This window comes from Aquarana catesbeiana, linkage group LG01, assembly GCF_042186555.1.
Source record: "Aquarana catesbeiana isolate 2022-GZ linkage group LG01, ASM4218655v1, whole genome shotgun sequence".
NCBI classification, from domain to species: domain Eukaryota; kingdom Metazoa; phylum Chordata; class Amphibia; order Anura; family Ranidae; genus Aquarana; species Aquarana catesbeiana.
Genome location: NC_133324.1, coordinates 902,708,503 through 902,730,114, shown reverse-complemented (window position 1 = coordinate 902,730,114; position 21,612 = coordinate 902,708,503). Strand labels below are relative to the sequence as shown.

The 21,612-nt window shown below is 41.8% G+C and overlaps 1 protein-coding gene across 1 annotated transcript in view; it reads left to right on the top strand.

The window, feature by feature from the left end:
* The window catches only part of PTCD3 (pentatricopeptide repeat domain 3), an 86,696-nt gene that overhangs the window by 4,628 nt on the left and 60,456 nt on the right, over positions 1-21,612 (top strand). The window contains exons 3-8 of the mRNA XM_073610980.1: positions 134-170; positions 5,841-5,886; positions 5,978-6,046; positions 7,978-8,082; positions 11,747-11,870; positions 17,879-17,991. Coding sequence (XP_073467081.1) covers positions 134-170; positions 5,841-5,886; positions 5,978-6,046; positions 7,978-8,082; positions 11,747-11,870; positions 17,879-17,991 — 494 coding nt within the window. The remainder of the gene's footprint in view (positions 1-133; positions 171-5,840; positions 5,887-5,977; positions 6,047-7,977; positions 8,083-11,746; positions 11,871-17,878; positions 17,992-21,612) is intronic.

The window sequence follows — 21,612 nt, the reverse complement described above, 5'->3', positions numbered from 1 at the left end:
TTTATGAACCAGCTGCCACTGCTTACTGTTCTTATTGTCACTGTCAATAAAAATGTGGTTGGAAAAAAAAAAGAAAAACGGTATATTCTTATGTCTTGTGCTCATGTATATCTGCTTCTTTTCTTTTTAACAGCTGCAGAAGAAATAGACATTCCAAGGAAGAAGACCTGGTCAGTGATTTAGAGTTGATATTGAGAGTTGTTTGCCAGCATTGCTTATGTGGTCACTGTGTGTGTGTGTGTGTGTGTGTGTGTGTGTGTGTGTGTGTGTGTGTGTATATGTGTGTGTATATATAAAGTATGTGTGTGCCCCACCATCAGAATACACCGATCGGTGCTGATTGAAGTGGGGGAAATCCCGCAGCATGGTTGTACAGAAGTTGATTGGTAGATTATGGATTGAAATGCGGCCAGGCACTGCAGAACCAGCCGAAATGTATTCCATTTATGGCCAGCTTTACAGAAGAGATCTATGCCCGATCCAGATATAAACTTTAACCACTTGACCACTGGAAGATTTACCCCCCTTCATGACCAGGCCATTTTTTTTTTGTGATATGGCACTGCATTACTTAAACTGACAGTTGCGCAGTCATGCAACGCTGTACCCAAATACATTTTTTTATATCTTTTTTTTTTTTTTTGCCTCACGAATAGAGCTTTCTTTTCTTTTTGTCTGCATTTGCGGCCTCCACCCAGAAGTCCAGGATCGCGTGTATATATTACGTGTATGATCCTGCACACGGCTGCCGCTCTGTAGTATTAAAACTGCTATAGGGCGGTTGGCAAGTGGTTAAAAGGAATTCTGTGACTCCTGGGCTGAGTGCTAGTTGAATGTACAGGCGGTCCCCGGATTACAATCAAGATAGGTTATGTAGGTTTGTTCTTAAGTTGAATTTATATGTAAGTTGGAACAGGTACATTTTTATTTTTTAAGTGCAACTCCAGCCAAAAAAAAGCATAGGGAAGGGTTATCACCCCTGTAACATTTGTTTTGCTGTCTGTGCCCCTGTTCAGAAGATTTCACCTCACTTTCTGTCCTAATGACAATTGGATTTTGAAAATTTTGGGTTGTTGTGGAAACCAGGATTGGTGATAAATCTTCAGTGGAGACACCTTTTTTCCCTTGATAACTCTTACAGGAGAGAATTTCCTAGGGGTTGATTTCCTCTCACTTCCTGTTGTCTCCCTCTGTTTGTAAGTAGGAGTCGTATGTAAGTCAGATGTTTGTAACTCAGGAACTGCCTGTATGTGGCCCAGGCTTTGGAAAATGACAGGTTCCGTTGAAACCTTTTTGAATACAGATATTTTTACTTTTGTTACTTTTTTTTTTATTTATTTTAACACCTTCCTGCCCGGCAGATGGGCAGTGGCTTTACCATTCTGAGTGGACATCATATGATGTCCTCTCAAAGCGCCGCTCGTGGGGCCGCACAGTGGCATGATCTGTCACCAGCTTTGTCCACCCCGACACAGCCGATTGCTGATCAGTGTACCGGCTTGCTGCCGGTACCATGTGACCACTGTTACCAATCACAGCAGGTCACATGACAGTTGTATACAATGGATGGCTTTCTTTCATGCTATCTATTGTGTACAGTTGTGTTGCTAGCTGTGATTGGTAAATGTGATCACATGGTACAGACAGGGCCAATCGCAGCCCATCTGTACCATGTGATTAGCTTTGACAGCTAATCCCAACAAAACAAACTGAATCCGTTTCATTCAGTAAAATGCTAGCTTATAGCAATGTAATTCACTGCTAGAAGCAATCATAATGTGTAACAAAAAAGAAAAAAAAAATCCTGATCACTTCCCCAGAGTAGTACAATGTTACTATGGTAACATATTGCTCTGGTCACAGTGTGTTGAAAAAGGAAAAAAATAATAATTTTTTCATGTCCCTGATCACCGCCACACCAGTTAAATGATGATACTGTACTGCATATATAATATATTATAATCCATTATATTATTTTTTTTTTTCTTAATTTTCCAAATAATTATGCCAAAAGATTGTAACTTCTAAAAACTCGCCATGCTTCTTACTAAATACCTTGGGCTGACTGCATTCCAAAAAGGAGTCATTTGGGGGATATTTGTACTGTTGTACTTGGACTCAAGAACTGAGATCCGTCAGTACATCAGGGTTGATCAGTTTTCAGATCTATACCATAGTTTATGGACTCTAACTTTTTTCTACAGGCTCAGTGTTATACACTAATTTGGGTTATTTTCACTAAGGAAATGTAGCAGAATACATTTTGGCCTAAATTTATGAAGAACAATTATTTGCAAAATTTTATAACAAACGAAGAAACCCACCCCCCACCCCCCACCCCCCATTTTTTTTATCTAGCAAATTAAAAACCCAGTGGTGATTAAGTACCACCAAAAGAAAGCTCTATTTTGTATGGGAAAAAAATGTTAATTTCATATGGGTACAGCGTTGCATGACTGTGACAGGACAGTAGAAGCGGGTAAAAGTGCCTGGTATTGAAGTGGTGAAGATGTGTGGCAATGCCTGTCCACGTGAGAAAATTTTGTCTAAATACATTGTTTTCTGTCCAACTCCTTTCTGCAGTACAGTGCGATGCAAAAATAATGGCATTTCACACAGGTTTGTGGAATGGAAAAGTGGGGGACTTTCCAGACCCCCAAGTTAGACTAACTTGTTATACTTACCTGCTCTGTGCAAGAATTTTGCACTGAGCTGCCCCAATCCTCCTCTTCTTGGGTGCCCTGGTGGCGCTCCTGGCCCCTCCTCTTAATCAGGTGCCCACATGGATAGCCGTTTTCCCTGGGGACACCCGTGCGTACTCACGGGTCCTGCTGCTGCATCCATTGACAAAGATAGAAGGACTCGGCCCCGCCCCCCGTGTCAATGGATTTGTTTGACAGCAGCAGGAGCCAATGCCCCTGGTTCTATCAATCTATCCAATGAGGACAGAGACAGCGACTGGAGTTGCTGGGCTCATGCTTGTCGTGGTAACGAACAGGTTCAGGTAAGTAAAAGGGGGGCCCTCTGGGGGCCAGCTGCAGCACAGAAGGGTTTTCACCTTGCATGCATTAAGGTGAAAAACCTTGAGACTTTATAGCCCCCTTAAGGATTCCATGTAGCGCTTGAGTGATGCAGAGCTAGCAGTTCTAATTTAAAACTTATCACCAAGCAAAATCTAATGAAGAGGTTACTAAAATTACAAAAATCCTTGTATGACAGAATACAACTTTGCAAGTCATGTATTGCATTCTTTCGTTTCCAAGCATGCGTGGTCTTGGTCACTCGTTTTGCTTTTTTTTTTTTTTTTTGTTTTTTATTTTATTTTTGTACACTATACTAATTAGAAGAAAATCATTAGTTCTGTTCTCTTACTAAAAGAAATTTGTGCTTGTCCCTTCGGATATTTTCGTATGGACTGTCATGATCATTTCTTGAAAGCTGTGCGCCAACGAATAGATTATTAGATGATCGCTCTGAGTGTGGCTGACAGGAATTGAGGAAGACATACTGCTGCCTCCTGAATGCATTTTTTTTTTTTCTTCTTTTCATTTGAATGGGTCATGATAGGTTTTATGTTTCTCTCCATCTGGAGTCACAAAAAAGGCAACCTACCTCTGTCATTACAGTGTATGTAATCCCTAACCATGAACTTTTCTTATTTGCTACCTTTTTGCTCTGTTAAATATACCATTGGAAATATTTTCTTATATGGGTTTTTTTTTTTATCAGCGCACAAATTACCTGTTGATCCTGTCTGAAATTTGGGGTTGTGCTGTGCACAATTCTGTATTAAACCCTTCCTGTTAGAGCTGCACGATTAATCGTTAAAATCACAGTCTCGATTCGACTCTCCTCACGATCTTAATCCTGCATCTCCATGATTCATGTAAACAATTCAGAGCGGTTCCCTGCTCACAGCTAAACATTGCTGGCTTTTTTATTTTATTTTATTTTTTTTATCAACAACATTGCTTAGCGCTGAAAAAAGAAACATTGGGTTTTTTTTTACTAAAGCTGGAGAGTGCAAAATCAGGCTCACTTCTACAGAGAAACCAATCAGCTTGCAGGTTCTATTGCCAAAGCTTAATTGAACAAACTGAGGTTAGAAGCTGATTGGTTTCTATGTAGACATGAGACTTTATTTTGCACTCTCAAGCTTTAGTAAATAAACCCCATTGCATCCTTCTGTTCTTTTAGAGATCAAAGGGATGAATTTCAGTCTGCAAATGTGCAGATGCGTTCACGGCACAGGACTCTGAAGGAATGGCACGGGTGGCCGTTCCTTCAGAACGCATGCGCCTGTGATATCACTGGCTGCATGTAAAGTAAATATCTCCTAAACGGCGCACGTTTAGGAGATATGTACACTACCTAATAGGTAAGCCTTTTTATAGTCTTACCTATAGGTACACTTCAGAGATGGAAGTTTACTTCCAATGACGGTCGTTGCAATATTTTATGTCACACTGTATTTGTGTAGTGGTCTTTCAAATTAAATTTTTTGGGGAAAAATACACTTCAATTAATAAAAAAACAAAAAAAAAAACTAAACCGTAAAGTTAGCACCATTTTTTTGTATAACGTGAAAGATGTTACGCCGAGAATCGAGATCTTTATTCTAAGCTAAAAAATTGTTACATAGTAGGTGAGGTTGAAAAAGACTCAAGTCCAACCTATGTGTGTGATTATATGTCAGTATTGCATTGTATATCCCTGTATGTTGCGGTCGTTCAGGTGCTTATCTAATAGTTTTTTGAAACTATCGATGCTCCCCGCGGAGACCACCGCCTGTGGAAAGGAGTTCCACATGCTTGCCGCTCTTACGGTAAAGAACCGTCTACATAGTTTAAGGTTAAACCTCTTTTCTTCTAATTTTAGTGAGTGGCCACGAGTCTTATTAAACTCCCTTCTGCTAAAAAGTTTTATCCCTATTGTGGGGTCACCAGTATGTTATTTATAAATTGAAATCATATCCCCTCTCAAGCGTCTCTTCTCCAGCGAGAATAAGTTCAGTGCTCGCAACCTTTCCTCATAACTAATATCCTCCAGACCCTTTATTAGATTTGTTGCCCTTCTTTGTACTCGCTCCATTTCCAGTACATCCTTCCTGAGGACTGGTGCCCAGAACTGGACAGCATACTCTAGGTGCGGCCGGACCAGAGTCTTGTAGAGCGGGAGAATTATCGCTTTATCTCTGGAGTTGATCCCCTTTGTAATGCATGCCAATATTCTGTTTGCTTTGTTAGCAGCAGCTTGGCATTGCATGCCATTGCTGAGCCTATCATCTACTAGGACCCCCAGGTCCTTTTCCACCCTAGATTCCCCCAGAGGTTCTCCCCCCAGTGTATAGATTGAATTCATATTTTTGCCACCCAAATGCATTATTTTACATTTTTCTACATTAAACCTCATTTGCCATGTAGTTGCCCACCCCATTAATTGTGATTCTCATTTTATCCAGAATCATGCAGCTCTACTCCCTGTTCTTATCTGGCACTACAAGTCAATTAGCCCCTGTGCTGTTGATAAGGAGAGGTGGGTCTGATTACTTTAGCAAAACATAATAGGCGGGGCTGACACCACTCAGATCAGCAGGTATTTTTCAGTACTTGCACAGACTTTGGAGGGTTAAAACACAGGGAAATGTTCATGTATTGCAGAGATGTACTGTTTGTTTTTTATTTTAGCATTTCTGGTGCAATCTGCATTGACCAATGCTCTGAAACTTTAGTTAGCAGTAATATTCAATTTGTTTGTGTAATACTAATGTTTTACTGTAGGCCTGTAATTTCAGAGGCATTGATGTATTTTTTAAAACGTTGTATTTTTCTACTTTTAAGGGATAAAACCGCTGTTTTGCAGGCACTAGCCTACACCGTGAACCATGTAAGTTTGATATTATTTTATTATGTAAATCAGTGTGCACTTTTTAAAATTTTTTTAATCACCAGTTTTTTTTGTTTTTTTTTCTATATAGGACCCAACATCGGCCGGCTATGGTTTTCAAGATGATCCTTACCTCTTGCCAAAATCTAATGCCGATTATGTAAGAAAAGATATTTGTGTTCCTTTTGACTGTGGGCCAATATTTTACCTTTTTAACATTTTAATTAATATGCCTAAATTTGTGTGAGAGACTACCAAACCCATAGAGCAAGTCGGTTGACTAGGAGGTTGCATGTCTTCCTCAGTACATAGCTTATGCTATTAAAAATCTTTCACACGCAATGGACATAATATATGGACTTGCTATCCCTCTGTCTTATATCCATGGCTGTATCTGTTGTATCATGGCAATGAAAAGGTGTTTTCAATCCATAGGTGACAATTAAGGGGGTATTTACTAAAACTTGGGTGTGAAAAATCTGGTGCAGCTCTGCACAGAAACCAATTAGCTTTTAGGTTCGTTTGTCAAAGCTTAATTGAACGTGTTAAAAAAGAGCTGATTGGCTATCATGCATAGCTGCACTGGATTCTGAGAGCTCCAGTTTTAGTAAATGAACCCCTTAGGTTCCAGTGAGTGACTTTCACTCAGTTGTTTCTGCACTGAATACGCCCAAAATTGCTATTGATTCAGCACTTCCATTAATGAGATCATCATTATACAAGTGCTGAGAGCTGGATGGGCATAGGATCAGGGAGTTTCTGAACCCCCAGAAGATGGGGGTGACTGAACTCCAAGTGTGGAAGTGGCAGAAATCTGAGGCTTAAAGGCTAAGTTCACCTTTTTTGTTTGTTTTTTTTTTTTTTTTTTTTTCTAAATTCCAGCTCCCCTATGTACCAATATAGCATCAATGTACTTCTTTTGCAAAAATAAAACAGCTTTCCATTTATTCTACACATACCTCATTGTCTTTATGGCTATTTCAAAACACTGCTCGATTACTTCTGTCTTACTTCCTGGACAGACTTTAAGTCATGACACAGGAAGGATTTGACCAGCTGAGAGTGGATGCTGCAGGGTGTGTGCTAATGAGGTCAACTCCTTCCTGTGTCATGACCTAAAGTCTGTCCAGGAAGTGAGGCAGAAATAATAGAGCAGTTTTTTGAAACAGCAATAAAGAGAGTGAGGTAAGGTGCATAGAATAAATGAAAAGCAGTTTTTTTTTTTTTTTTTTTGCAAAAGAAGTACATTAATGCTATAGTACAAAGGGGAGCTGAAATTTTGGAAAAAAAAAAAAAAGGTGAACTTGGCCTTCTAAAGCGGAGTTCCACCCAAAAGTGGAACTTCCGCTTTAAGCACTCCTCGCGCCCTTGCATGCCACAATTGGCATGTAATTATTTTGGGGGGGAGTGGGTGCTTAGTTTTGAGTGGGACTTCATGCTTCCGAATACGTGCCACCTAGGCAACTCCTCCTCTCCCCCTCCCTCTCAGCAATCTTCTGGAACACGTCACAGGTCCTCGAAGATTGCCTGTCCACTCAGAGAGTGCAGCGCGACTCGCGCATGCGCAGTGCGCGCCCGGCTGTGAAGCCACAAGCTGTCACGGCCGGGTGCCCACAGTTTCAATGGAGGCGCTGCGGAGAGGAGGGGGAGAGGAGCGAGGCTCCATGCGGCTGGACCCGGGGACAGGTGAGTGGCTGTTTATTAAAAGTCAGCAGCAATATTTTTTTGTAGCTGCTGACTTTCAATAAACAAAAAAAAAAAATGGATGGAGGAATCTTCACTGCAGGCTATTGCGTTCGGCCAGCAACCGCACAGGCGGCCGGCTGAATACCCGAACAGTGATTGTATTTGATAGAAATTAAGGTAAGGCTGAAAGTTCCACACGGCTCAGTTGAGTTGTAATTTGACTTATGTTGAGCTGGGTGGTGCTCGCAGGGCTACCCATGGAATGTCCAAAACCTCGTACGGTGTGTGTCCCTTTTTTTTTTTTTTCCTTATTCTTTAAAACCTCTGACTCTATTTTAGAGATTGTGCCAAACACTGGTACAGTGTCGTTGTAACATGAGATTGTGTTTTTGTCTTTTCATCCAGAATATATATTCCATGTCGAAAGAGTCGGGAAGAAATGCTGCAAAATACATAGTGAACATGTATCCCAATCTATTTGAGAACGACATAGCCGAGCCTCAAATTCCAGTACGTAAACAGTATGTTACATATTTAGCTCAACTGCAGACAAATGGTTAAATACACAGTTGAAGTACTTATATGTTGTCTTTTACAAGTCAAAGAATATGTGCAACCAGTGTTGTGATTCTGAGACTACTGCTAGATAACCTAGCCAAGTGCAAATCTATATAGCAAGACATGAATGCATTCCCAGCTCCCTGACTGCACAATAAGTTTGTTCTGCACTCCTGTGCCGCGTTTTCAGTGAATAGTGGGCTGAAGTCTGCCGTCTGCTGACATCACAGAACTGGTCCAGGCTTAGGAAAGATTGCAACAATGGAGTCGCCCACATGCCTGGACCGGCACCCGGCTCAGCCTCTCAGCAGAGCTGTGAGAACCTGTTAGATCGCTCGGCTCTCAGTAGGCGCCGGGGACAGATGCTGCATCCACCTAGGTAAGCATGAATCTGCAAAAACCCCAAACGTTACACTTCTCTTTTAAGCAGAGCCTTTTACCGGCCATAGACTGAATCTCGGCCTGCTGAACAAACCAGCCGAGATTCAATCCATGTATAAGCAGGGTGGTTGTACTGTCCTAAATGGCATTATCTATGGCTTGCCTTATTGGCTCCAAGGGATGGTCCTCCCTCCCTCAGTGCTGCTATACAGGAGCGTACAAAAATTAGTAGCATTATATAGCTGTATTGGCTGTTATGTTTGATATCTGCCTGGAGACCAGCTTTTAACTTGTATCTAAAAGCAAGAACAAAAATATAATACATTGCAGCTTACCAGTATTTAGATGTTGTGGCTACATTAGATTTTATTTTTTATTTTCACCTAGTGATCCTGCCAGTAACACACTTGCTGAATGTCACTTGGTGGCACCACCCTACTCCCTATGAAGTCACCGTCTGGTGATGTCACAAGGGGATGGGGCCACCGGGTGATGTTGATGGGTGGCCCGCCCCTTAGCTATTTAAGAATTGTCACATGGCAGAGAAGGCAGACGGCGGCAGCCTCCGTCGCAGGCGGAGCTTTTATTTCTTTTCTGGTTCCAGCTGCGGGCGTCGTGATTGACTCTGGATCTACATTGGGGTACATTGTTTGTTTTTTTTTTTGTTTTTTGTTTTTTGTTTTTTTTCATTTTTAAAAAGGCCCCTTTCACACGTGTGTGTGACTTTTCCTGTGACTTGGGAGTGCAGAGTTGCACGACAAGTCGTACACCATGATAACCATTCATATCTGTGCGAATTCAAAGTAGTCTCTGCACTACTTTGGTTCGACTTTGATGCAAGTTGAGGTCCATAGACATCAAGTTTACACAGGCATTCCCTGAAATCGCGGGACACAGCAGTGTGAAAGGGGCCTAAAGTAATTGGCAAGAACTGTGTCTGTTTTTATTTCCTTTTTTTTTTTTTTTTTTTTTTTTTTTTTTTTAAATTGGGGGAAAAAAACTACTTTTATTGAGATGCAAACATGGTAAACATAGGTACAGTCAACATAAGTTTACTAAATTAAACATTGTGTGTGATGGGTATAACATCTTTTCAATATCCGTATTCCTATATTTCCCCCACACCTAGGTGCAGGTTGTTTTTATTTCTTTTTGACACTGGTTTTTGTGAATGAGTAGGGGTACAATTTACCCCTACTCATTCACATGGGGGGCTGGGATCTGTGGGCCCCCATGTTAAAAATAGGATTCCAGATTCTGGTGAGCCCCCCTGCCCCAAAGCACCCCCCCATGTTAAGGGCAAGTGGCCTGGTATGGTTGGGGGGGGGGGGGGGGTGGGGTTGCTCGCTCACCCCCTCCCCCCTTCCTGGTCTGCCTACATGCTTGGATAAAGTTCTGGTATGGAGTTTTTGGGGGACACCACGCCATTTTTATTTTAATTTTGGCTTGGGATTCCCCTTTAAAATCCCTTTTAAAATCCAGACCCGATATGATCCCATGTGCGATCCAGAAGCTTTCCTACAGAAAGCAATAGCCTGGAATTCGCATCTGAACTGCACATCAGTGCTCAAAAAATGACAGAACTTTTTTTCAATTCAAACTGCTGCTGCACCACACATGTGAACCTGCTCCATAGGAAGCCGGTTTAATTCACATGTAATGCAAATTGGATAAGGTTCAAAGCGCATCCAATACGCATATATGTGAACCAAGCCTAAGAGGGGAATCTCCGTCACCTTGGAGAAATGTTCTATCGCTCCCTGTTGTGTGCACAGAACAGAAAGTAAATAGAAATCTCCCTAATGGAGGGGAAAAAAATAAATAACTGATAGGGCTTTTAGCAATTCTTTAAGCTAGCCATACACTGGCAGATTTTTGAACAAAAGTTTGTACCAAGAATCTCGGCATATATTTGCTGATGCCATCAGACTTGATGAATGTCAATCAAAAGTACTTCAAAATTTTAATTTTGTTTTTAACATTCGATTTTGTTATGAATGGAATTTCTCAAACAACCACAACATACACTGCATTTGAGAAAATTATAACCATCCTGCTCCGAACGTTCTTGTCAGTACGGTCCAAAAGGAATGTTGATTTGATCCACTAACTTAGCAATACTAACGAATGACAAAATACTAATTAGAGTGTATATATAATAGAGTATATGTGTATAGATATAGATATAGATATATATAGATATAGATATATATATATATATATATAGATATATATATAGATATATATATATATATATATATATATATATATATATATATATATATATATATATATATATATATATATATATAGATATATATAGATATATATCTATATATATCTATATATATATATATATATATATATATATATCTTGAATTTTAAAATCTTTAAAATGTGTGGTATTTATCATGATATACACTTGTGCTTTACAGAGATTATATATAAAAGTGTTCGCCTATTGCTCATACTTTTAGATGAAAGTATCTTTGCAGTAAGATTTTCTTTTGTGGAAGAAACATTGAACATTAAGAAAAGAGCACACACTGTTCAAAAAAATAACTTCATAAAGATAATCCTCCTTGTGGGTATTGAGCCTAGACCCCAAACATGGTAGGCAGTGCTAAACCTGTAGAAACAGAAAAAAGGAGGGCGCAAATGCCTAGTGCATTACCTTAGACTCCTTTAGAAATGTTATTAAAAACTGCCAAAAGCATGCTCGCAAACATAAAAGGATAAAACGCATGTCATGTACAACTCCGGTATCAAGGATGACACATCCCTGCGGTTGGAAAGTTGACGCGTTTCAGGAGGCAAGCTCCCTTCCTCAGAGCACTGTGACTATACTTTTGGCGTTTTTAAATAAAATTTTGAAGGTGTCTAAGGCAGGGGTCTCAAACTGGCGGCCCTCCAGCTGTTGCGAAACTACAAGTCCCATGAGGCATTGCAAGGCTGACAGTTACACCTGTGACTCCCTCAGGCAAAGGTATGATGGGACTTGTAATTCTGCAACAGCTGGAGGGCCAACCGTTGGAGACCCCCTGGTCTAAGGTGATGCACTAGGCGTTTTGCACCCTCCTTTTTTCTGTTTCTAGTGATTTGGAGTTTCCCCTCTCAAGGAGAGCGGCATCGCTAAAAATAACCATCTTTAATAGAGTGAGCGCTGAGGCTTGACAGTCTTTAAGTGCTAAACCCAAACAACTCAGATTTTCACCGATGGAATTTCTGTTTCAAGTTCCTCATGCCGGAGAACGTCCAGCCACGGGTTGAAGGAATCAGCGAGGAAGCCTTGACTGAGCGCATTAAACTCAGAAAAATCAAAGAGTCCGTGGACTTGTATGATCAACTTCTTCAAGCCGGTAAGTGATTCAGTTAAACGTGTACTTTTTTGTTTGCCCATGAACATACTGATATCTAGGCTGATTTTTTTTTTTTTTTTTTTTTACTTCATCTGCTAATGAACCAGCTATGTACAAACTATTTTCGGTCTTTTCAATATGGAGAAAGAAGGGGGATTTGGGACTTTAAATGAGGCACCTAAAAAGGTGTCTCCATCCCTAGTTACAAGAAATCGAAATGAAGGGTGTTTGGGACTTTAATTGAGGTCATGGACAACGTGAGGTAACTAAAAGTGCAAGTACAAATTTATTTTGCTAAACCTAGATTTAGCCCACATTCACATTGAGCCGATTTGACATGTCAAATCGGATCCAATTGCCGGCAATGGCACAGTTTGAATCGGCACTGCACCGATTCCCAAAAGTAGTTCCTGCACTACTTTTGGTGACTTCGGGGGGGGGAGGAGTGTTTTGAATAGATATCTGTGCATGAACCAGCACAGATGTCTGTCAGACCTCAGTGTGAACGTGGGCTTATACTTGGACAAAAAAGTTAGCCCAAAAAAAACAAACAAAAATAATACAAAACATGTGTTAAAAAAAAAAAATTAACGGGCAGACTCGATGGACCTGTCGGTCTAGTTTCTGCTGTAACTTTTTTCTGTTTTTTATACCTAACTTTTATAATTGAACGGTATCAATTGGCCTGGATAGTCGGTGTGTTTCTGGAGCTTCCGCTCTGGTGAAATTAGGTAGTTGTCATAGTGCAGCTGCTGCCGACTATAAATTTTGTCAGGGTGCGCGCATTCAAAAGACTCTGTCACTTTGAGGTAGGGGGTGATGTCCTCAACACTGTCAAGCTCCAGCGAAAAGCGTACAACCACACAGGGTTTGATTTACTAAAATTGAAGAGTGCAAAATCTGGTGCAGCTGTGCATGGTAGTCATCAGCTTCTAACTTCAGCTTGTTCAATTAAGCTTTGACAATAAAAGCTGGAAGCTGATTGGTTTCTATGAAGAGCTGCACCAGATTTTGCTCTCCAGTTTTAATAAATCAACCCTGCAAGGTCTGTCATCTGACTTTACCAGAGGAACAGAGGGTCAGGGGAGTGTAGAAGGGGAAGCTGCATGGCGTAGGGTGTGCAGAGTGAGAGCTTCGGCTGACATCTCCTTTTAATACCGATCCTGGGGGGTAATCCTGCCTATTTTGCACAGACAGGTTGCCCATAAAACCCTACACTATGCTCGCAAGTATGTTGCCTCCGAAACAGGCTTCTGAGGCTCTGGCAAAGCTCAACAGATTTCGCCATGAGCGTGACATGGCGGCGGAAGATGGCGCCACTCCCACTCAGGGGGTGGAGGATCCACCTTTGGGGGACACTGCCAGAGTCCTAGAAGCCGTCTCACTATGCCAGACAACCCTCACCTCTAAAATAGAGGAGGTAAAGATTGACATATATCTTATTCGGCAAGATATCCACAAGCTGAGGGAGAGGGTGACTGAGACGGAGCGCAGGATCGTACACGTGGAAGATGAAATCCCGCCACTGCAGGTCACCACCGAGTGGCTACAGTATCAACTCAATGCAGTCCTTAGCAAGCAGGACGACATGGAGAACAGGCTCCACAGATGCAACCTCTGATTTGTGGGTCTGCCTGAAGGCCCAGACCCCCCCACATTCCTCGAGAACCTGCTCATCAAAACCTTCAGCAGAGACGCCGACCAGAGCGCCCCCCCCCCCCACCTTTATAGCCAAGCTCCTGAATTACCGTGACCAGGATACCATCCTACGCCTCACCCGTGAGAGAGGCAATATCCCTTTTGGCAACATGCATGTCGCAGTATTTCCAGACTTTTCCGCCGAAGTACAAAAGAAAAGGGCATAATTCACAGAGGCAAAGCGGAAACTATGCATCCACCACCTGGCCTATGCTATGCTGTTCCCAGCCCGACTTCTCGTAATCCGGGACGGATCCTTCTGTGGTCCTGTCCTGGCTGGAGCACCGCAATGAGGCTGGTCCTGCGCCCACCTAACCCTTCTGTGGATGTCACTCTTGTTCCCCCTTTTGAACGAGTACCCCTGGCCTTGATCCTGCAGACTCTTGAGACATGAGTTAGGCTCTTTCTTTCCCATATGTGCCTAGCTTGACATACCAAGACCAATTCTGGAGTCGCCTATACTTCTTGCTCCTGCTCCCCCCAACAGGATCAACCTTCTGATGCCCTATTTTTATTTCTATTCCTTTTTTTTTTTTTTTTCACTCGCTCTTTATTGCCCCCACCCAAGTGACCCCAGCCGCTCTTGGACAAATGCCTGCACTCCCCTGAACTGCTGGACCTCCTTTCTATACCACACCGTTGTGCACTTTTCAGTTATTGATTGTGCCCCCGAGACCAGTGAGGTTGCACCTGGACATATGCTTTTTTCCTTTTATTTTTTATTTTTATGTAAACAAGGCAGATTGTCGTTCTGTCAGAAGGGAAGGCATTGATCCTGTGTTTCTGCAAAGCAGGAACACGGATTTTTGCCTTCCTCAAGTCAAAGCACCCCCCCACAGTGAGTAAGCACAACCTAGGCACACAGTTAATCCTTTGATCGCCCCTGATGTTAACCCCTTCTTTGCCAGTGTCATTCGTACAGTGACCATGCATATTTTTTAGTACTGATCACTGTATTGGTGTCACTGGTCCGCAAAAAGTGTCAAAGGTGTCCGATTTGTCCGCCGCAATATCAGTTTCTCTATAAGTCGCTGATTGCCACCATTACTAGTAAAAAAAAAAAAATAGCCCCATAGTTTGTAGATGCTAAGGGCCAGTTCACACTATAGAAACACAGTCTGGATGCGTCCAAGGTGCTTTTCTGCATGCGCGTTTTGACGCGTTTTTGGTGCGTTTTGTGCAGTCCACCAGTGCATTTTTTCCCCCCTTTTTTTTTCTTAACCTTAAATAAGAACATGTGTTTTCCAGTGGGTTTTTGGTGCGTTTTACAGCGTTCCAGTGCAGGAAAAATACAGCATGTTCTACTATTTTTTTCTGGAACTGCAAGCACTGGTGTGAACTATGCCATTGAAAGCCATTTAACCTACTTGCCATGCGTTTTTGAAGCAGAAAAAAAAACGCACTGGACTGCATGTGGTGTAAACTGGCCCTAAAACTTTTGTGCAAACCAATCAATATACGCTTTATTGAGATTTTTTTTTTTTACCAACAATATGTAGCAGAATACATAGTGGACTAAATTGATGAAGACATTTTTATTTTTTATGTGTTTTATAGCAGAAAGTAAAAAATATTTATTTATTTTTTGTTTGTTTATAGCGCAAAATATTAAAAGCGCAGACGTGATCAAATACCACCAAAAGAAAGCTCTATTTGTGGGGATAAAGGGACAAAAATGTTATTTGTGTACAGCGTCGCATGACCACGCAGTTGTCAGTTAAAGTAACGCAGTGCCATATCACAAAAAATGGCCTGGTAACCACTTACGGACCTCCTGCCGTCGGCAGTTGGAAGAAGAGTATCGTTGTTATGGCAGCAGCTAGCTTCCATAACCCTGGTGTCCTCCTCTTCAGCATTCGGTCTGCTTTCAGATAAAAGCGGTCTTTGCAGCGGATTCGCCATGTGATCACTTTTATCAGTGGCGGGTGAAGGGCCCCCACCCTCCCGCCGCGCTCCAGTCGTCTCCGCTGCCTGCTGGAGCCGCTGGCAGCGGCGGAGACTATCGCGTCTGCTCTTCTTTGAGCCTGGATGCCGAGTGAGGGGAAGATGGGCCCCCACTCGGCTCCATAGCATTGGAGGGCAGAAGCAACGTAGCTTCCGCCCAATGCTCTTAAGCAGGGAATTTTTTTTTTTTTTTTTATTGCATTTTAGTGTAACTATGAGATCTGAGGTCTTTTTGACCCCAGATCTCATATTTAAGAGGTCCTGTCATTCTTTTCTTTTTTTTTTTTTCTATTACAAGGGATGTTTACATTCCTGGTAATAAGAATAAAAGTGACCCAAATTTTATTTATAAAGGACAATATCGAAATAAAAAGCTGAGTAAATGAAAATTAAAGCGACCCGTCCCACCGAGCTCGCACGCAAAAGTGAACGCATAGTTAAGTCATATGAAAACCGTGTTCACAAACAATTTTTTAAACGTCACCTATGGAGATTTTTAAGGGTAAAACTTTGTCGCTATTCCACGAGCGGGTGCAATTTTGAAGCGTGACATGTTGTGTATCAATTAACTTATCAATTAACTTAACATTATCTTTCACAATCTAAAAAAAAATTGGGCTAACTTTACTGTTGTATTTTTTTAATTCAAAAAAGTGTATTTTTTCCCAAATGCTTGTAAGACTGCTGTGCAAACACGGTGTGACAGAAAGTATTGCAACGACCGCCATTTTATTCTCTAGGGCATTGATGGTGGACCTTGGCACCCCAGATGTTTTGGAATTACATTTTCCATGATGCTCATGCACTCTGCAGTGTAGTGGAGCATCCTGTAGTTCCAAAACATCTGGGGAGCCAAGGTTCGCCGTCACTGCTCTAGGGTAATTTTCTAGCAACACAAAAATGATTTTAACTTGTAAGCACAGAGTCTGAAAATAGGCCCGGTCCTTTTTAAAAGCGGAGTTCCAGCTGCAAAGTTTTTTTGGAAAAGTCAGCAGCTACAAACACAGCAGGACACTTGCCTGTCCAGGGAGCCTATGATGTCGGCCCCCCGAGGCCAATCCATCCATCGGATCGGGTGCAGGTGCCGCCATTCCAACTAAGGGAAACCAGCAGTGGAGCCTTCAGGCTTCACTGCTAGTTTCCTACTGCGCATGCGCGAGTTGTGCGGCACTTCCTGAATGGCCCCGTCATCTTCTGGGACATACAAAGGTCCCAGAAGGCAGCGGGGGAGAAGAGGACGTGACACATTGGGCCGCAGGGAGGCTAGGGCGGAAGTACACAAGGTACTTCATAAAAGGTAAGTAAGGGGGGAAAAAAATAGAAAATATCCAAAATTGAGTGGTTGAGGGGTTGTCATTCCTTTTAAGATAAAGTTGTAAAAGTGGGTGGAACTCCACTTTAAGTGGTTAAGGGGGCTAAACCTTCCAGAGGTCAAGTGGCTAATAACTGTCAGAGGCGTACACAGGGTCTACCTCCCGAGTTTAATGGAGAAATAGCGACTCAGGGGAGCATAGAAGAGTATGATTGGATCAGGGGGTGAGCTTTCAAGACTCACTTTGAGGGTAGCAGTGATGTCCTTTAATACAGTTTAAGCTCCGACCAGGGAACAAACACAGGGTCTGTCTCCAGACTTTATAGAGAAATTGAAGGGTCAGGAGAGTGTACACAGGATCTGTCTCTTGGCTTTAATGAAGGAATCAAGGGTCATGGGAGTGTACAGATGGTCTGTCTCCTGGCTTTAAAGGATAAGTTCACCTTTTAAGAAAAAAATAAGTGCACATATTTTTGCAGGAAAAAAAAAATGTACGTTTTATTATTTTTTCCTGCAGGAACCTGGAAAGCATTACTCTCATGATCAGTGGACCAGGGGTGCAATTTCAGCATTCTGCAGATAAGCCATGCAGCTTCTCTTTATACAGGCTTTCTGTTTAAAGATGGAGGGCTTGCTAATGAACTATGAGAACACTCATCAGCACCCTCGTAGTTCATTCAGAACTACAAGCCGTCAGACGTGGTGGCTGACAGTAGTTGTTCATTCTTTCACAGCAAACTGTAAATGAATGACGCGGCCCTGTGGGTGGAGCCGCGCTGTTTTTAAATTGTGACAGCAGGTCCAGGGAGAAGAACCCCTGCCTGCTGTCACATCGAGGAGGGGGAATCAGGGGGAGGGGTGGCAGAAGCTGGAACATGTCACATGTTCCACCCTAAAAATGGGTCGAACATGTAATATGTTCCAAAAGGTGAACTTATCCTTTAACCAAAAAATTTGGTGTCTAAAAGAACCATTTGGATCCTCCCAATGCACCATACAAGGATGATTGGTTGTTATAGAATGTGAATCTAATGATATTCTTTCATGTTTGTAGGAACACCACCATCTATAGAGACCACAAATAGACTTCTAGATCTTCTGTGCTTCTACGGTGATAGAGAGCCTGCACCGGAGAGCCAGACAAATCCAGACCAGGAGAATGAAAATGTAAGTCACTATTGTATTGTACAAGTGTTTTAAGTGGGGAGGAAACAGGAATGTGAAGCATTTTATATTGTTTCTAAAATCAAACAGATGTGAAGGCTGTGATTGGTTAATGGCTTTTCTGTAACTGCCTTTTTTTTTTTTCTCCAAAGGAAGGTGTTCTGACAGCCATACATGGTGAATTGTAGTTTAAGCCCACTTTCATACCAGTGGACCGATTGGACCACCTATTGTTCTCTGTGGGGCAGCGTATGTCAGCGGAAATGTGTCCGCTGACACCCGCCAGCATCCGATCCAGTCCACTAAAAACCGACAGATGGGGATCCGCTCCCCATTCATCGATCGGATGACAGTCGGATGGAAACAGGCAAGCAGTCCGTTTACATTCGATTGGCTCCATAGAGAATAGCAGACTGTGTCTGCTCTGCATAGCGGAGGGGACACAGACCTGTCATCTGCCTGATCAATGGAGTGATCCCCCCAAGCCCCCCCCCCCCCCCCCCCTGCTGAGCAGACGATTCGCTTGACAGATTCCGCTCTGTCTGAAAGGGGCCTTAAACACAGGTGACACAACACAACTATGCTGACCTACCATCAACACTTTGGGTCTATTTATAAATGTTTTCTCATAATGCTCTCCCTATCTTCCCAATGTTTTTAAAAGGGGAGTCTAAAGGAAAATTATGAAAGTTGCATGAAAACTTTTATACGTAGATGGCTTTGTGTTTTTATAAAAGTGTTTTGGTTCTGTAACTCGCATTGATCCATTTGGTTGTTGTGCAAATTGAGATCTTCCCTGTTATCTGCCCTCTAGTTAAGACAGAACCGAGGCAATCGCCTAATTTACATATGTGGGGGGGGGGAAAGAAATATGTTTTAAAAAATAATTCTCTATCTATCCATGTATTATTCATTTATTTCCATCATAACGTTGACAATAAAATGCTACTGCTTTTAAGAAACACAGATCCTGTCCCTCCTCCACACTGTGATTGGACAGTGAAAGGTGAAGCATTGGACTGTTGAGATTATCTTTCTTTCACTCTTGTCTTACCTCCTATCAGTACAATCTTTGCCACTGCAGCAAATCTAAAGCCTTAGACACTGTGCAAATGTTGACTGTTTTTTGCTGAACCAGATGAAATTCGCTCTGTGGGTGGCTCTGTTGGGCCCCTCCAATCAAGGAGGGGGGGGCAGGAATGGATACCATGGGGGGGGCGGCTTTTTTGTAGGTGCCCTAATTAATTCACAAAGCAACTGCTTGGCTCAGTTTATAACTGAAAAAAACATTGCATGTGGGCAGGGACAATACAGAAGTCAAGATTTTGTGGTTATCTTTCAAAATGCTAGAGAGTTTCTCGTTAATCATGAAGCCGTATATTCTAGTTTTGCCTTTGAAGAAAGGGATAGTTTCTTTTTTTTGGAAAAAAAAATGTATTTGTTTTGCCAGGAAGATATATTCTGCTGCTTTTTGCGAAGGTAGAATGATTGATTTTTTTTTTTTTTTATGTAGAAGTGTGCTCTAAATCTGTGTATCAAATAGTGGATATTATTTGAAACAATTTGGACCAGAATAACTAATCTCTTTACATCTCCTGAAGCATTTATTTAGCAAATTTTATTTAGAACCTGTTTTCAACCTAAAACTTGAAACCATATAATTAGACCTTTTTTTTTTTTTTTTTTTTTTTTTTATAGAAAAAAGGTGATATTAAAGGCTTGGGTTTTTTTTGTTTTGTTTTGTTTTGTTTTGTTTTTTAATAACAAACGTGTCATACCCACTTGCTCTATGCAGTGATTTTGCACAGAGCAGCCCGGATCCTCCTCTTCTCCGATCTCCCACTGTTGCTTCTGGCCCTTCCCTCCTGCTGAGTGCCACCAGAGCCAGTGGCTTGCTGTGGGGCCACTGAGGCAAGCTTTCTCCTGAGCCGCTGTTCTTCATGGCCATTTACACAGAAAGCCTCAGCCCTGCCCCTTTTCTTTCTTCATTGGCTCGCTGGCTGAGATTGACAGCAGTGGGAGCCAATGGCTCTTGCTGCTGCCTCAGCCAATGAGGAATAAGGGTCCCTGGAGAGCCGAGGCTCTTGTGCACATTGCTGGATCACGATGGGGCTCAGGTAAGCATTAGGGGGGCTGTTGCACAAAGGTTTTTCTAGAATAAAATGCATGAAGATAACAAACCTTGAGCCTTTTAAACCACTTGATGACCCCTGTCAGTTTTTATTCGGCTTGTGTTTACTCCATCGGGGAGATTTTCCTTCACTTTCTTCCCCCAAAAACACAATAGGAAATAAATGAACATCTCTCCAAAGCAATTGTCCCTGTTGGCAGCACCTGGTTCAGCAAAAGTCGATCCTACGATTGTTGGCCAAACAGTGACTACATTCAGTTGAATGCAGTCACTGTTTGGCAGTTCTAACAGCTGCAGGTTTAGTCTGTCAGAATACATTAGCCAGCAGGGGAAATTCGTCCATCAGCTCTGTGTGGCATGGATGGAGGAATCTGTTAGAAATCTATGTGTGGATGACCACCCTTAGAAAGTTGTCTCCAGGATAAGTCTACCCATCCTCCTGTTCCTGTGACAAAACTTATGTGGGATTTCTCAACACTTTCTGTATGAGAGACGATGGCCATCAGGATCTTTGGAGATGGTGAATCTTCAGAGGGACACAGATGGCAATAAAAACTGTAGTTGGGACACACAGATCTTGTCTCTAATCCACCCTGTGATTGAACAGTGAAAGGAGAAGCAACAGACTGATAAGTTTATCTTTCTGTCACTCTGCCTTTCAAGATGTTCTTTACCACTTCAGCAAATCTATAGCCTATACACCAAGGGTGTCCAACCTGCGGCCCAAGACTGCTGTGAATGTGGCCCAACACAAAATCGTAAAGTTAGTTAAGTTGATGATTTTTTTTTTTTTGGGGGGGGGGAGGGGGGGATGTTTGTAAAAATGCTTTTACACTTGGCAAACACATGCAGCCGAATTAAAATTTGACATTGTCTCTTTACTGGACTTTAAAGTGTTACTAAAACCACAAAAGTAAAATCGGTGTGTATATGCAGTGAAGCTTGCTTGTTATACTCACTGTGGAACCTAAGAGGTTAATCCTCCGCATTGTGTATAACCAGCCACAGAAGGGTTTACCCCCTTAATGACCAGGCCATATTTTTGTGATACGGCACTGCGTTCCTTTAACTGCCAATTGCACGGTCGTGCGACGTTGTTCCCAAACAAAATTGATGTCGTCTTTTTTTTTTTTGCCCCACAAATAGAGCTTTCCTTTGGTGGTAGTTGATTACCTCTGCGGTTTTTATTTATTGCGCTATAAACAAAAAAGAGTGGCAATTTTGAAAAAATATATTTTTTTTTACTTTCTGCTATAGTACATATCCAAAAAAAAAAAACAAAAAAAAACCCAAATGTATTCATCATTTAAGCTAACATGTATTCTTCTACATATTTTTGGTTAAAAAAAATCCCAATAAGTGAAATATTGATTTGGTTTTGCGCAAAGATTATAAGGTTTACAAAATAGGCAATAGACTTGGACTTTTATTTATTTTTAATTGTTTTTACTGGTAATGGCGGCGATCTGCGATTTTTTTTTTTTTTTTTTTTT